We start from the raw sequence: 14,943 nt of genomic DNA on the forward strand, positions 1-14,943 counted from the left end.
GCGGCCAGGTGCATGCCAGCTGTAGTCATTAAACTCAACGTTCTAAATTTTTGCTGGCGGGGAACTCTCTTTTTCCAATTGAAATTAAATGAAATGAAAATCGCTTATTGTCACAAGTAGGTTTCAAATGAAGTTACTGTGAAAAGCCCCTAGTCGCCACATTCCGGCGCCTGTTCGGGGAGGCTGTTACGGGAATTGAACCGTGCTGCTGGCCTGCCTCGGTCTGCTTTAAAAGCCAGCGATTTAGCCCAGTGTGCTAAACCTAAATTAAGGGGCAATTTAGCGTTGCCAATCCACCTCCCCTGCACATCTTTGGGTTGTGGGGGTGAAACCCAAGCAGACACAGGGAGAATGTGCAAACTGCATTCGGACAGTGACCCGGGATCAAATCCAGGTCCTCGGCGCCGTGAGGCAGCAGTGCTAACCACTGTGCCACCCTGCTGGCAGGGAACCTAGCTTGGAGGGGATACTTAATTCTGGAGAGGTGGCCTTTTAATGAGGATGCATGAGACGCTAATTCATGAAAGTGGGGTTCCTGACATTGGCTGTTGGGTAGCTCGACCCACCTTGATCAGGAAAAAAGATTCCAAAATTTTATCCCACTGTTGAGAAACAGGTGGCGGATTGAGCCTAGGTGGGATGCCCTTTGAGAGGGTCGGTGCAGACCCAATGGGTAGAATGGCCTCCTGCACTGAGATGCAGATTGTCCTTTATCACATGTGTCTAATTTCCTTTTTAATGTCATCCCCAACATCACCACGACAGTTTGGGGATCTATGTACAACGGCCACTAGCACTTTTTTTGCCCCTTGGTGTTTCTCAGATTGAGATGAAATAGAAAATTATGAGGGACATTAGACAGGGTAGTGAAGGAACGGTTCCCCTTAATGGAGGTGTCAATACCTGGGAGCAGATTTAAGGTAAGGAGCAGAGGATTTAGATGGGCAGCATGGTCGGCGCAGGCTTGGAGGGCCGAAGGGCCTGTTCCTGTGCTGTACTTTTCTTTGTTCTTTTATATATAGATTTTATATATGTTAGCAAGTGGTTCTCTCAACGTTCATCGTGGTGTAGTGGCTAGCACTGCTACCTCACATCGGGGGCCCGAGTTTGATTCTGATCTTGGGTGGCTGTGGGAAGTTTGCTTGTTCTCCCAGTGTCTGCGTGGCTTTCCTCCCCTAGTCCAAAGGCGTGCAGGTGAGGTGGATTGGCCAGGCTAAATTACCCCTTAGTGTCAAAAGATTGGGTGGGGTTATGGGGATAGGGATTAGCTTTAGGGTTGGTGCACTCGATGGGCCAAAAGGCCTCCTACACTGTAGGGATTCTATGATTTTATTTACAGAGAGTCTGAGACCTGGAGAAGTATCTGATGAATCCTTTGGGTATCATTTATGTTTACTTTGCTGGAGCCTAAATATAAGAGATTTCTCAATACAGCAAATTATAAAAATACTAAATATTACTGATACCGAGACAAACCACAAATATTTTTAATTTATTTTTCTCTCAAAAACTTATTTGAAATGTAATGTAGCTCTCTTTCTCTCTTCCTTCTCCCCCCCCCCCCCAAAAAAAAAACCTGATCCTTGGCCATTTACATGTAATTCCGTGTAATTTTTGTGAATGTTTTTGATTGCACTCTCTTTTCCAGTATCTTTTTAAACATAAATAATGACTGATATCTATGCAATGATCAAACAATTTGAAGAGAGTAATTCACCATGATGTGTAGTTAGCTTGGCTGACCAGGCCACGACCTCACGATCAGAGCCCCTCGGTCATAACAAAAAAGGTTACACAAAACACCGTTAGCTCTGAAGTTTTATTTACCGTTTTAAAATGGACAGGAAGCAAACTCCTTTCTATCTGGATTTCTTTTTCTACTTCACCATTGCTATTTGTAAATCTATTTGCTATGGTGCGTTCTAAGCATTGCAGCGGACAGGATGAAGATGAACCGAAACTCTAGTCGCACGCCTCGCAAAGCATTTGTTGAATCCCTCAGAGCATTCAATACCCAAGTGATATTTTTTCTCCCTATAAATTTAGAGTACCCAATTCTTTTTTTGTCTCCAATTAAGGGGGCAATTTAGCGCAGCCAATCCACCCACCCTGCACATCTTTTGGATTGTGGGGCTGAGACCAACACAGACAGGGGGAGAATGTGCAAACTCCACACGGACAGTGACCCTGGGCTAGGTTCGAACCCGGTTCCTCAGCACCGTGAGGCAGCAGTGCTAAATCACTGTGCCACCCGTGATATATTGAAATTAGATACTGAAGTCCCAAATCACAGAGCAACATGTTATGCAGAAACATTTTTGTCAGCATTTCCAACAATGACTGGTCTTGTACATAATTTTTTTTGTTCCCCCTAGCATCATGTTTTTGTTGTTGATGTTGATATTGACTGAACCTGGGGTTTGAGAAAATTGTTCAGGCGATATTAATGGTTGCCAAGGTCTATAGGGAAACCACATTCTGTTGGGCCTCGTCTGTCTCCGACTGCTGTTTCTAGGATGTATGACCTGGAGCGGCTGGATTGGGTGGGAAAGGCGAGACATTCCATTTTTTGGCTCTCCCACCTGGTTCACTAAGTTGGGGGATGGGCGGGGGGTTAAAATGTAACGTGCATTGTGAGCACGATTTAGGAATTAATAATAATCTTGGTCACAAGTAAGCTTACATTAACACTGCTATGAAGTTCCTGTGCAAAGCCCCTAGTCGCCACATTCCGGCACCTGTTCGGATACACAAGAGGGAGAATTTGGAATGTGCAAATTACCTAACATGTACGCCTTTTGGGACTTGCAGGAGGAAACCGGAGCACCCGGAGGAAACCCACGCAGACACGGGGAGAATGTGCAGACTCCGCACAGACGGTGACCCAAGCCGGGAATCAAACTTGGAACCCTGGAGCTGTGAAGGAACAGTGCTAACCACGGTGCCGGAATTAGGTGTGAGATCAATGCAAATTGATGAGAAGCCAAAGTTATTAAGTGGCACTATACTGATTGCAGATGCAAAAGAGAGGTTAGAACAGATGCTGGTGAGTGGAGGTCAGATCAGTTCTGAACATGGATTGAAAATGAATGCAGTCAACAGTAATCGGAGAAAAAGGGTGCCCTAAAACTGAACAATAGAAATGGGGGAATTCAGATGATAAATTTACACAGCTAGTCTAATTCTTTCAGAATATCAAAGCAAGGAAGCCAAAAAGGTAATTGTACGAGATATTTAAAAAGCATCAAGGAGTTTTTAAAATCCTATAAGGAGAAATTAAGTGGTGTATTATGAAAACTGGACCTCTAATCTTGAAGTATGACAAGTGAGGGAGTTTGAGTTATGGGCAATCAATGAAAATTAATGAAAAGTGACTAATGAGCAAGTATTTGAACCAGCACAAAGAAATGGCTTGGCTGATTAATGTGAAAATAATTGCACCGTGGGCAAATTATTCTGCAACCACAGTCAAGGTTGTTATTGTGTGGAAAAAGTTAGTAACAGGAGCAAGGATGTCTTACTGCAGCCATCTTGTGGTAGTGTGCGCGGTTTTGATCTCCTCATCTAAGAAAGGGATTATACTTGCCATCAAAGGAGTGCAGCAAAGATTGATTTCCTGGGGTAGCAGGATTGTCGTGAGAGGAGAGATTGGGTTGACTGGGCCTGCATTCACTGGAATTTAGAAGAACGAGAAAGGATCTCATTGAAACGTAGAAAATTCAGGCAGGACTGGACGCAGGGATGATGTTTCGTCTGGCTGGGGTGGGGTCTGAGGATGCAGGGTAGGCCATTTAGGACTGGAGTGAGGAGACATTTCTTCACTGAAGGTGGTGAACCTGTGGAATTTTCTACTACAGAAGGCTGTGGACGCCAAATCACAATGCATTTAGGTGGAAATAGATAGATTTCTAGGGTGCTGACTTGATGTGACGAGCCCATTGAATCTCAAGAGGGCTGTCGCGAGACTCGTTATGCTCGAAACACTTTGCGAGATTTAACGAGATCTCATGAGGCGTCGAGATCAGGATCTCACCCTCGCTGAGTGAGATCCAGATTAACTTATTGAAGTGAGCCATTAGTATTCACCGGGCACAAAACCGCCTCACCTGGGAGACCTCGCCAGGATGCCATTTAGCACAAATGTGAACCAGGCGTAACGGCACCTGGGGGCTCTCCCAGGCCATTAGAGACCCCTGGGTGGTCAGGGCGATACCCTGGCACTCCTGCTGGCACCAGAGCACCACCAGTCTTGCACCTTGGCACTGCCACCCAAGCACCCTGATAGGGACACTTTCAGGTGCCAATGTGCCAGGGATTGCGGTTACCCCCTTTACCCAGCAGTGCAGATTAATGATAACACAATTTTTAAAACAAAGCTCAAGACATTGTTGGATTCCAACTGTTGGTAGCCCACGCGTCTCATGGGCTCCAGATCTGTGTGCCCCATGTGCCCCCACATAAGCTAGACTCTGCCCACCAAATGAACTCACCAACCAAACAGAAAAGTGCACAGACAACAAAAAAAAAAAAAGACATTATTATGGATTCAGGAAGAGTGTAAGCATTGTTCTTCTCGGATGCTTGCGACAAACATTTGTGCATATTTCAGATTATCAGCAAAACAGAGATGACATTCTCAGAATGCCATTGTCATCATCAGCAAAATGTGAATTTTAAAAAAAATAAATGTAAAGAATCTGAAATTATATAGCACTTCCAAATCCTCAGTGTCCCAAAGTGTCCTGCAATCCATGAACTATTTTGCTATGGTATTGTAGAAAAGAATGCCAACTCGCAACGCCCAAGATCTCAGAAACAGCACCAAGACTGATCAATTAATCTTGCTTGGCTGAACAATGAACGTTGGCAGGGACATGGGCTGAACACCAAACTTTTATTCAAAAGAAATGCCATGGGATACCCATTTGAACAGACAGCCAAAGCTTCTGCTTACTGTTCCATCGCAAGAAAATAAAAAGCCTTGCATTTATATAGAGCCTTACACAAATACTGGACAAAAATTAAGATGGCTACTGAACCTCCTCCGATCCCCTCAGCAGCCATCAGGTTCCCGTTTTTAAATAGGAGTGCTAAATGTCGCCTGTGTGACCTCTCATTGGGGAGCTGGTTTGTTCCCCGGGTGGCCATTAGATAGGGCGACCATCTCATTAATGAGATGTAGATTGCCCTTACTTGGTGTCTCTCCACGTCTGGGCAGGATACGTAATCCGCCAATGGGAGCGGGCCGGTTAGATCGCAAGGCAATCGGCACCTGGCGCAGATCCCAATTTCCACCTCTCCCACAATTTAAACCGGTGCACATGGATCCGCACCGGGCGCAACACCGCCGTTAAATTGCGTCCAACATGTTGTAATGATCCAGTCATTTAATTAACAGAAACATTTAGAAAACACTAAGAGATCTTTTGTAAATTTCACTATGTGGAAGAAGTTAGAGGGTAACAAGGTTAAATTCTACTACCATTTATTCAAACCTCACCAGATACAAGAATACCATTTATGTTTTGCAGATTACATTGTTACTTACACAAGTCAGTCAATGAATGTCAGCAACATGAACATTTGTATCATATTGCAAGAAATTCCCCCAAATACAACTGATTTTTTTGTGCCTCTCCTTTCTATGGAATTTCACACCATCCTCTTTTCATTCCATTCTGCTCGATCTCTGCACATACTTCTTCCTTAATTTCACTATCTGTTGTGCACCGTCTGGTTAAACACATTCTCTTTTCTCACATTTAGTTAAGTTTTGAATTTGTGCTCGTCAGACATCCGTAACAGACTTTTCTCAACCGTTCCTTCTTGTGTGTATGCTCATTAAGTTACATAATTGAGTCAAAACCTCTAATAAAACCCTGATTTAAACGGAGTTAATGGAAATATCAAACCGTAACAATGCAGCAGAAACCCCTTGGAAGATCTTGAAGCTGAACAATTTAGGATCCACATAATGACCTGCAATGAGTATATTATTCCTTTAATATAATGGCTGCACAAGGGGAATGTTATTCCATCTTTGTAAAATTAGTAATTGGAGAATAATGTTTTAAAATGCAAGGTACTATTAATCAGACTAGTTCCATGACATGGTGACCAAACATGACGATGTGATTTTAGAAGACTAACTCGTGACATTATTTGTGAAATGGAGCAGGAAATCAGGAACTAGAATAAAGTTTGTTTGCTACTTCAATCAAATGTTGCCCTTTTTAAGCAAATGTGCTGTGCGATAAATAATTGTTGCAGTGAATGTGGCATTTGCTGTAGCCTCAACATGAAATTTTCTGTTAGGAGTAGAAGGTCAGAACATTCTTTTGATTTCCTCGGATCATTATGACAGGAGGCAGGTTTCTGGAAAGAATCTCCAACCAAGCCATATAAAGGTAACTTGATACAGCTTCCTTCCTTGCGATTGGCAAACTCCTAGTGTGTGAAAGAAAATGAAAGGTTAAGTTTAAAAAAGATTCTGATATTGCACGTGCGGCTAATACAAGCCACTATATTCCGAAGAATACCAAAATATAATTTACACGGCGCAATCTACCAGCAACACTGCAGCCGAAAAGCAGCGTGCCATGGCGTAACGTGGAGGGGGTTGTTCGGGGGGCTCAAGAGATCGGGACCCCATTTAAAAATGCCGTTCCGATCTCCCACTACACTGAGGAGCTCCGGCGAGTGGGACTCCTCAGTGCAGGAAACGGGACTAAGTGCAGCCTCGGCTGTGCTTTCCCCGCTGAGGCCCAGTATCTAACCAGAGTCCCGTTAGATAGCGTTGTGTTTCTCGGTACTCCGAGTGCCGGGATACACGCGGTGAAATGCATTCGCTATGGGACACAGTTCCCATTTGGTTATACCATGCCCATAGCAATTTCTTTCCTAATGTATAGGCTATAATCATACCTACTTTCTCCACTAAAAATAGGAGAGCAAAATATACTTTTGAATCTATAATGTAATGTTATCTAAAACACCAAGAACAATCCTTACTGTTTCCTGTTCTAATCAGTGCCTAATTAGTTGATTTAGGTGTAATGTCCATAGGATGCACTTACACAACGATAATATTGGCAGATCGGGAGTTCTCCTGCAGAAGTTCGTTCAGTCTGACCTGGCGGTATGTCTTTAATTTAAAACAAAAAGTCACTGTAATTACATGTACATTTATGATGACCATGAATCATAAATAATTGAGGGGCAAAATGTATATAATTTGAACCTATTTTCTGCCCACCTTGTCTTTAAATCTCTCCAGCTCAGCATCAGTAATTTTCCATGGATATTCTTTCTGCAGTATCTCTGCAGTTGCAGGGTCCTTGGAACCCTCATGCAGTTGGTATGGTTCAATCAATTCCTCAAATGTTTTCCAGCTGTAATCAGTCATTACAATTAGCAGTCAAAGCAGGCAGAAATAATTCCATAAGTTATGATAGATTTCCATGTCTGTTCTGTAAAATGGTGCAATTACAAGACCAATAATCTGATCACATTAAAACAAGTCTTCAAATTGGCCCAGTGCTGTTTGTCATCTGTTACTGCAGATATCGAACACTGGACAGCACCCTTAAGACAGCTTGCATTTGTCTTCTCAGCATATTTGGCTTCCCCAAACTTTAAAAAAAAATGTTTTGGGTATATATTTGAATCGGGAGTTTAATCTCATGTTTAGCAGCGGATTCATGTAAAATTCTATAAGCTAGACATAGAACATAGAAAACCAGGAAGAACAAGTGGAGGGTTTTTGGGGGGGGGGGGGGGGGGGGGGGGGAACAGGGCAGGCATACGAAAGTTAGGGGACCTGTTTGTGGATGGGAAGTTCGTGAGCCTGGGTGAGCTGGAGGAGAAGTACGGGCTCCCCCCCCCGGGGAACACCTTCAGGTACTTACAGGTAAGGGCGTTTGCCAGACGGCAGGTGGTGGAATTCCCACGGCTACTGCCACACACAGTACAGGACAGGGTGCTCTCGGGGGGGTGGGTGGGAGTGGGGAAGATCTCGGAAACTTACCAGGTGATGCAGGAGGAGGAGGAGGAGGCCTCGGTGGTGGAGTTGAAAGGTTAGTGGGAGGAGGAGTTGGGAGAGGAGATTGAAGAGGGGACGTGGGCAGATGCCCTAGGGAGGGTGAACTCTTCCTCTTCGTGCGCGAGGCTCAGCCTCATACAGTTTAAGGTGCTGCACAGGGCACACATGACCGGGACAAGGATGAGCAGGTTCTTTGGGGGTGAGGACAGGTGTGTTAGGTGCTCAGGGAGCCCAGCAAATCACACCCATATGTTCTGGGCATGCCCAGCGCTGGAGGAATTTTGGAAGGGCGTAGCGAGGACGGTGTCGAGGGTGGTAGGATCCAGGGTCAAACCGGGCTTGGGGCTCACAATATTTGGGGTGGCAGAGGAGCCGGGAGTGCAGGAGGCGAAAAAGGCTAGAATTCTGGCCTTTGCGTCCCTGGTAGCCCAGCAGAGGATTCTCCTTCAGTGGAAAGATACAAGTCCCCCAAGTGTGGAATCCTGGATCAGCGATATGGCAGGGTTCATTAAATTTGAGAGGGTGAAATTCGCCTTGAGTGGGTCGGTACAAGGGTTCTTTAGGCGGTGGCAACCGTTCTTAGACATTCTGGCAGAACGATAGACATTGGTCAATGGCAGCAGCAGCTCGGGGGGTGGGGGGGGGGTTTACCTTATTTTTGTTTATGTTATTTATTTTTTTAAAAAGAAAAAAAATAGAACATAGAAAAATACAGCACAGAACAGGCCCTTCGGCCCACGATGTTGTGCCGAACCTTTGTCCTAGATTAATCATAGATTATCATCGAATTTACAGTGCAGGAGGCCATTCGGCCCATTGAGTCTGCACCGGCTCTTGGAAAGAGCGCCCTACCCAAAGCACCTCCACCCAACACGAAGGGCAATTTTGGACACTAAGGGCAATTTATCATGGCCAATCCACCTAACCTGCACATCTTTGGACTGTGGGAGGAAACCAGAGCACCCGGAGGAACCCACACAGACACGGGGAGGATGTGCAGACTCCGTACAGACAGTGACCCAAGCCGGAATCAAACCTGGGACCCTGGAGCTGTGAAGCAATTGTGCTATCCACAATGCTACCGTGCTGCCCTTAAGAACAAATTAATCTACACTATATCATTTTACCATACTCCATGTACCTATCCAATAGCTGCTTGAAGGTCCCTAATGTTTCCGACTCAACTACTTCCACAGGCAGTGCATTCCATGCCCCCACTACTCTCTGGGTAAAGAACCTACCTCTGACATCCCCCCTATACACCATTTACCTTAAATTTATGTCCGCTTGTAATGGTTTGTTCCACCAGGGGAAAAAGTCTCTGACTGTCTACTCTATCTATTCCCCTGATCATCTTATAAACCTCTATCAAGTCGCCCCTCATCCTTCTCCGTTCTAATGAGAAAAGGCCTAGCACCCTCAACCTTTCCTCGCAAGACCTACTCTCCATTCCAGGCAACATCCTGGTAAATCTCCTTTGCACCTTTTCCAAAGCTTCCACATCCTTCCTAAAATGAGGCGACCAGAACTGTACACAGTACTCCAAATGTGGCCTTACCAAAGTTTTGTACAGCTGCATCATCACCTCACGGCTCTTAAATGCAATCCCTCTGTTAATAAACGCTAGCACACCATAGGCCTTCTTCACAGCTCTATCCACTTGAGTGGCAACTTTCAAAGATCATCATAGAACATAACAGCGCAGTACAGGCCCTTCGGCCCTCGATGTTGCGCCGACCTGTGAAACCACTCTAAAGCCCATCTACACTATTCCTTATCGTCCTTATGTCTATCCAATGACCATTTGAATGCCCTTAGTGTTGGCGCGTCCACTACTGTTGCAGGCAGGGCATTCCACGCCCTTACTATCGGAGTAAAGAACCTACCTCTGACATCTGTCTTATATCTATCTCCCTTCAATTTAAAGGTATGTCCCCTCGTGCTAGACATCACCATCCGAGGAAAAAGGCTCTCACTGTCCACCCTATCCAATCCTCTGATCCTCTTGTATGCCTCAATTAAGTCACCTCTTAACCTTCTTCTCTCTAACGAAAACAGCCTCAAGTCCCTCAGCCTTTCCTCATAAGATCTTCCCTCCATACCAGGCAACATTCTGGTAAATCTCCTCTGCACCCTTTCCACTGCTTCCACATCCTTTCTAGAATGCACCAGAATTGCTCGCAATACTCCAAATGCGGCCGCACCAGAGTGTTGTATAGCTGCAACATGACCTCATGGCTCCTAAACTCAATCCCTCTACCAATAAAAGCTAACACACCGTACGCCTTCGTAACAACCCTCTCAACCTGGGTGGCAACTTTCAGGGATCGATGTACATGGACACTGTATGAACATAGACCCCAAGATCTCTCTGCTCCTCCACATTGCCAAGAACTCTACCGTTAACCCTGTATTCCGCATTCATATTCGTCCTTCCAAAATGGACAACCTCACACTTTCCAGGGTTAAACTCCATCTGCCACTTCTCAGCCCAGCTCTGCATCCTATCTATGTCTCTTTGCAGCCGACAACAGCCCTCCTCACTATCCACAACTCCACCAATCTTCGTATCGTCTGCAAATTTACTGACCCACCTTTCAACTCCCTCATCCAAGTCATTGATGAAAATCACAAACAGCAGAGGACCCAGAACTGATCCCTGCGGTACGCCACTGGTAACTGGGATCCAGGCTGAATATTTGCCATCCACCACCACTCTCTGACTTCTATCGGTTAACCAGTTCGTTATCCAACTGGCCAAATTTCCCACTATCCCATGCTTCCTTACTTTCTGCAGAAGCTTACCATGGGGAACCTTATCAAATGCCTTACTAAAATTCATGTACACTACATCCACTGCTTTACCTTCATCCACATGCTTGGTCACCTCCTCAAAAGAATTCAATAAGACTTGTAAGGCAAGACCTACCCATCACAAATCCGTGCTGACTATCCCTAATCAAGGGAATAGATAGAGTAGACAGTCAGAGAATTTTTCCCCGGGTGGAACAAACCATTACAAGGGGACATAAATTTAAGGTGAAAGGTGGAAGATATAGGAGGGATATCAGAGGTAGGTTCTTTACCCAGAGAGTAGTGGGGGCATGGAATGCACTGCCTGTGGAAGTAGTTGAGTCGGGAACATTAGGGACCTTCAAGCAGCTATTGGATAGGTACATGGATTAAGGTAAAATGATATAGTGTAGATTTATTTGTTCTCAAGGGCAGCACGGTAGCATTGTGGATAGCACAATTGCTTCACAGCTCCAGGGTCCCAGGTTCGATTCCGGCTTGGGTCACTGTCTGTACGGAGTCTGCACATCCTCCCAGTGTCTGTGTGGGTTCCTCCGGGTGCTCTGGTTTCCTCCCACAGTCCAAAGATGTGCAGGTTAGGTGGATTGGCCATGATAAATTGCCCTTAGTGTCCAAAATTGCCCTTCGTGTTGGGTGGAGGTGGTGACTTTGGGTAGGGCGCTCTTTCCAAGAGCCGGTGCAGACTCAATGGGCCGAATGGCCTCCTGCACTGTAAATTCGATGATAATCTATGATTAATCTAGGACAAAGGTTCGGCACAACATCGTGGGCCGAAGGGCCTGTTCTGTGCTGTATTTTCTATGTTCTATGTTCAAGCAGTGTCTTTCCAGATGCTCAGAAATCCTATCCTTCAGTACCCTTTCCATTACTTGTCTACCACCGAAGAAAGACTAACTGGCCTGTAATTCCCAGGGTTATCCCTATTCCCTTTTTTGAACAGGGGCACGACATTCGCCACTCTCCAATCCCCTGATACCACCCCTGTTGACAGTGAGGACGAAAAGATCATTGCTAACGACTCTGCAATTTCATCTCTTGCTGCCCATAGAATCCTTGGATATATCCAGTCAGGCCCGGGGGACTTGTCTATCCTGAAGTTTTTCAAAATGCCCAACACATCTTCCTTCCTAACAAGTACTTCCTCGAGCTTACCAGTCTGTTTCACACTGTCCTCTCCAACAATATGGCTCCTCTCATTTGTAAATACAGAAGAAAAGTACTCGTTCAAGACCTCTCCTATCTCTTCAGACTCAATACACAATCTCCCGCTACTGTCCTTGATCGGACCTACCCTCGCACTAGTCATTCTAGTATTCCTCACATGTGTGTAAAAGGCCTTGGGGTTTTCCTTGATCCTACCCGCCAAAGATTGTTCATGCCCTCTCTTAGCTCTCCTAATCCCTTTCTTCAGTTCCCTCCTGGCTATGTTATATCCCTCCAGCGCCCTGTCTGAACCTCGTTTCCTCAGCCTTACACAAGTCTCCTTTTTCCTCTTAACAAGACATTCAACCTCTCTTGTCAACCATGGTTCCCTCACTCGACCATCTCTTCCCTGCCTGGCAGGGACATACATATCAAGGACACGTAGTACCTGTTCCTTGAACAAGTTCCACATTTGAGTTTATATTTTCCATTCTTCACCTATCCCTCATGCCTCTGCACTATTCCTCAATGAGGTCAGGTGTCCTCATGCACATAACTGGCTTTCTTTCTGTTTTACATCTGGAGCAAAGTTTGACCTAGACGGAGATGGATATGGAGAACACACTCCGGAATAATAGGAATGAGTTCTTCCTCAGACAAAACCGTCCTTTATTTCCGTTCCACAAATTTCAGCCCCTCGAGCCTGCTTTGCCATTCAATAAGATAATGGCTGATCTGATAGTTGCCGTAACACCACTTTCCTGCTTGCCCCCCTCCCCTCCTTCCATAGTCCTTGACTCCCTTATTGATCAAAAATCTGTCTATAACTTAACCCTGAATATATTCAATGGCTCAGCTTCCACTACTCTCCGGGGTCGAGGATTCTAAAGATTAATGATCTTCTGAGAGACAAAACTGCTCCTCATCGGTATTAAATAGGAGACCTCTTTATTTTTAAACTGTGTCCCCAAGGTCTAGATTCCCCCACAAGGGCAAACATTCTCTCAGCATTTACCCAGTTAAACCCCCTCGTAATCTAGGCCGGATTATCCCCTACCCGGAGGGACGGGGGGTCCCGGCGGGAGGGAATGGCGTGAACCACTCCGGCGTCGGGCCACCCCAAAGGTGCGGATTTCTCCGCACCTTTAGGGGCCAAGCACTCACCTTGAGGGGCTAGGCCCGCGCCGGAGTGGTTGGCGCGCCGCCGGCAGGAGAGGCCTTTGGCGCCACGCCAGTCGGGGCCGAAGGGACTCCACCAGTTGGCGGAAGTCCGTGCATGCGCGGGAGCGTCAGCGGCTGCTGACGTCATCCCCGTGCATGCGCAGTGGGGGGTCACTTCCGCATCGGCCATCGCGGAGGCTATGGCCAAGGCGGAAGGAAAAGAGTGCCCCCACGGCACAGGCCCGCCCGTGGATCAGTGGGCCCCGATTGCGGGCCAGGCCACCGTGGGGGCACCCCTGGGGCTAGATCGCTCCACGCCGCTAGTCCCGCCGTTAAGGTAGGTGGTTTGATTCGCGCCGGCGGGACTGGCATGACAGCAGCGGGACTTCGGCCCATTGTGGGCCGCCGACCGGCACGATTCCCGCCCCCGCCGAATTTCCGGTGCCGGAGAATTCGGCGGCCGGCGGGGGCGGGATTCACGCCGCCCCCCCGGCAATTCTCCGACCCGGCGGGGGGGGTCGGAGAATCCCGCCCCTTGTGTTTTAATAAAGATTTAGAAGCTGTCTGCAACATCATTCACTGCAAATGGAGAGCAAGACCTATCCTGGAATACGCCAAGATCATTTTTGAAACAAGCCACTAGCTAAGTCGGTGTTTGTGGGATTAATGACAAGAACCCACTACCCCCATCCATGATTCACAAACATCAACACTGCTGTTCTGCGCTTCTGCAGGTTGCAGCAATGTACCGAAATCCCCCTTGGACAGTTATAGGTTACAGAAAAAAAAACAATTCAGACTGCCTACCTCGCTTTGCTTGGTTTCATGTTAATGTCGCCGATGACCTTGATGTCAGCGCATTGAATCCGGAATTTGCCTAGAAGTGCAGCCATTCTGTAAAGAAGTAATTGGAACGATACACAATAAAATGTTTTACTGCATTTAAAACATTATCGTTTCTGGACCAGATACACGATGGCAGAATCACAGTTCAATCAAACTGCACTGTAGGTGTTTATCCTCCATACAAGTAGTCGTTCTCATTCTACATGCCTGCACTATACACTCACTATCGTTTCAACATCCTTCCTAAAATACATGTATCTAAACTCATTATTGAGGGTTTATAGAAGTTTGCCAATATATCTTAACTTTCATATTCTATATCTTTACATAAAGTATTCTGTTAACTTTTCTCATGGTCTTGTCCACTAGAGGCGCTGCTTTTAATATCTTTTGAATCTGAGCACAGTAAGAAGTCTGACAACACCAGGTTAAAGTCCAACAGGTTTGTTTCAAACACTAGCTTTCGGAGCACTGCTCCTCACCTGAGGAAGGAGCAGTGCTCCGAAAGCTAGTGTTTGAAACAAACCTGTTGGACTTTAACCTGGTGTTGTCAGACTTCTTACTGTGCTCACCCCAGTCCAACGCCGGCATCTCCACATTTTGAATCTGAAGTATTAAATCCCTCAACTCTTTCACATCACTCAAAGTATGCTGTATGAACACACGAGGGAGCACTTCCTGCACTGACCGACTCCAGAAACTGCAATGGGGATAGGCGACATGTGAATAGACAACCGTACTGCTCTATATTTCCATTCAGGGTTTTATTCAGAGTGGAAAGTAAATAACATCTACAATTTCCAGATCATAACTTTGATTTGCATATGCCCTCTATTTTTAAACCACTATAGTCACTTGAGCAAGGGTAGGCCAATGGAGCCTGCTCCTTCATTCAGATCATGGCTGATCATCTACCACTCATGTAGTTTTCCCACTAC

At 46.0% G+C, this 14,943-nt stretch overlaps 1 protein-coding gene across 6 annotated transcripts in view; it reads right to left on the minus strand.

Annotated features, from left to right (window-relative positions):
* Positions 1-5,468: 5,468 nt before the first annotated feature.
* Positions 5,469-14,943, minus strand: part of slc12a1 (solute carrier family 12 member 1) — a 180,336-nt gene continuing 170,861 nt past the window's right edge. For all 6 annotated transcript variants that reach the window (XM_072493016.1, XM_072493015.1, XM_072493012.1 and 3 more), the window contains 4 exons: positions 13,967-14,053; positions 7,256-7,391; positions 7,077-7,144; positions 5,469-6,447 (listed from right to left, as the gene is read on the minus strand). In XM_072493016.1, coding sequence (XP_072349117.1) covers positions 6,312-6,447; positions 7,077-7,144; positions 7,256-7,391; positions 13,967-14,053 — 427 coding nt within the window. In that variant the 3' untranslated portion in view covers positions 5,469-6,311. The remainder of the gene's footprint in view (positions 6,448-7,076; positions 7,145-7,255; positions 7,392-13,966; positions 14,054-14,943) is intronic.

Source organism: Scyliorhinus torazame, chromosome 30 (assembly GCF_047496885.1).
Source record: "Scyliorhinus torazame isolate Kashiwa2021f chromosome 30, sScyTor2.1, whole genome shotgun sequence".
Classification (NCBI taxonomy): Eukaryota; Metazoa; Chordata; class Chondrichthyes; order Carcharhiniformes; family Scyliorhinidae; genus Scyliorhinus; species Scyliorhinus torazame.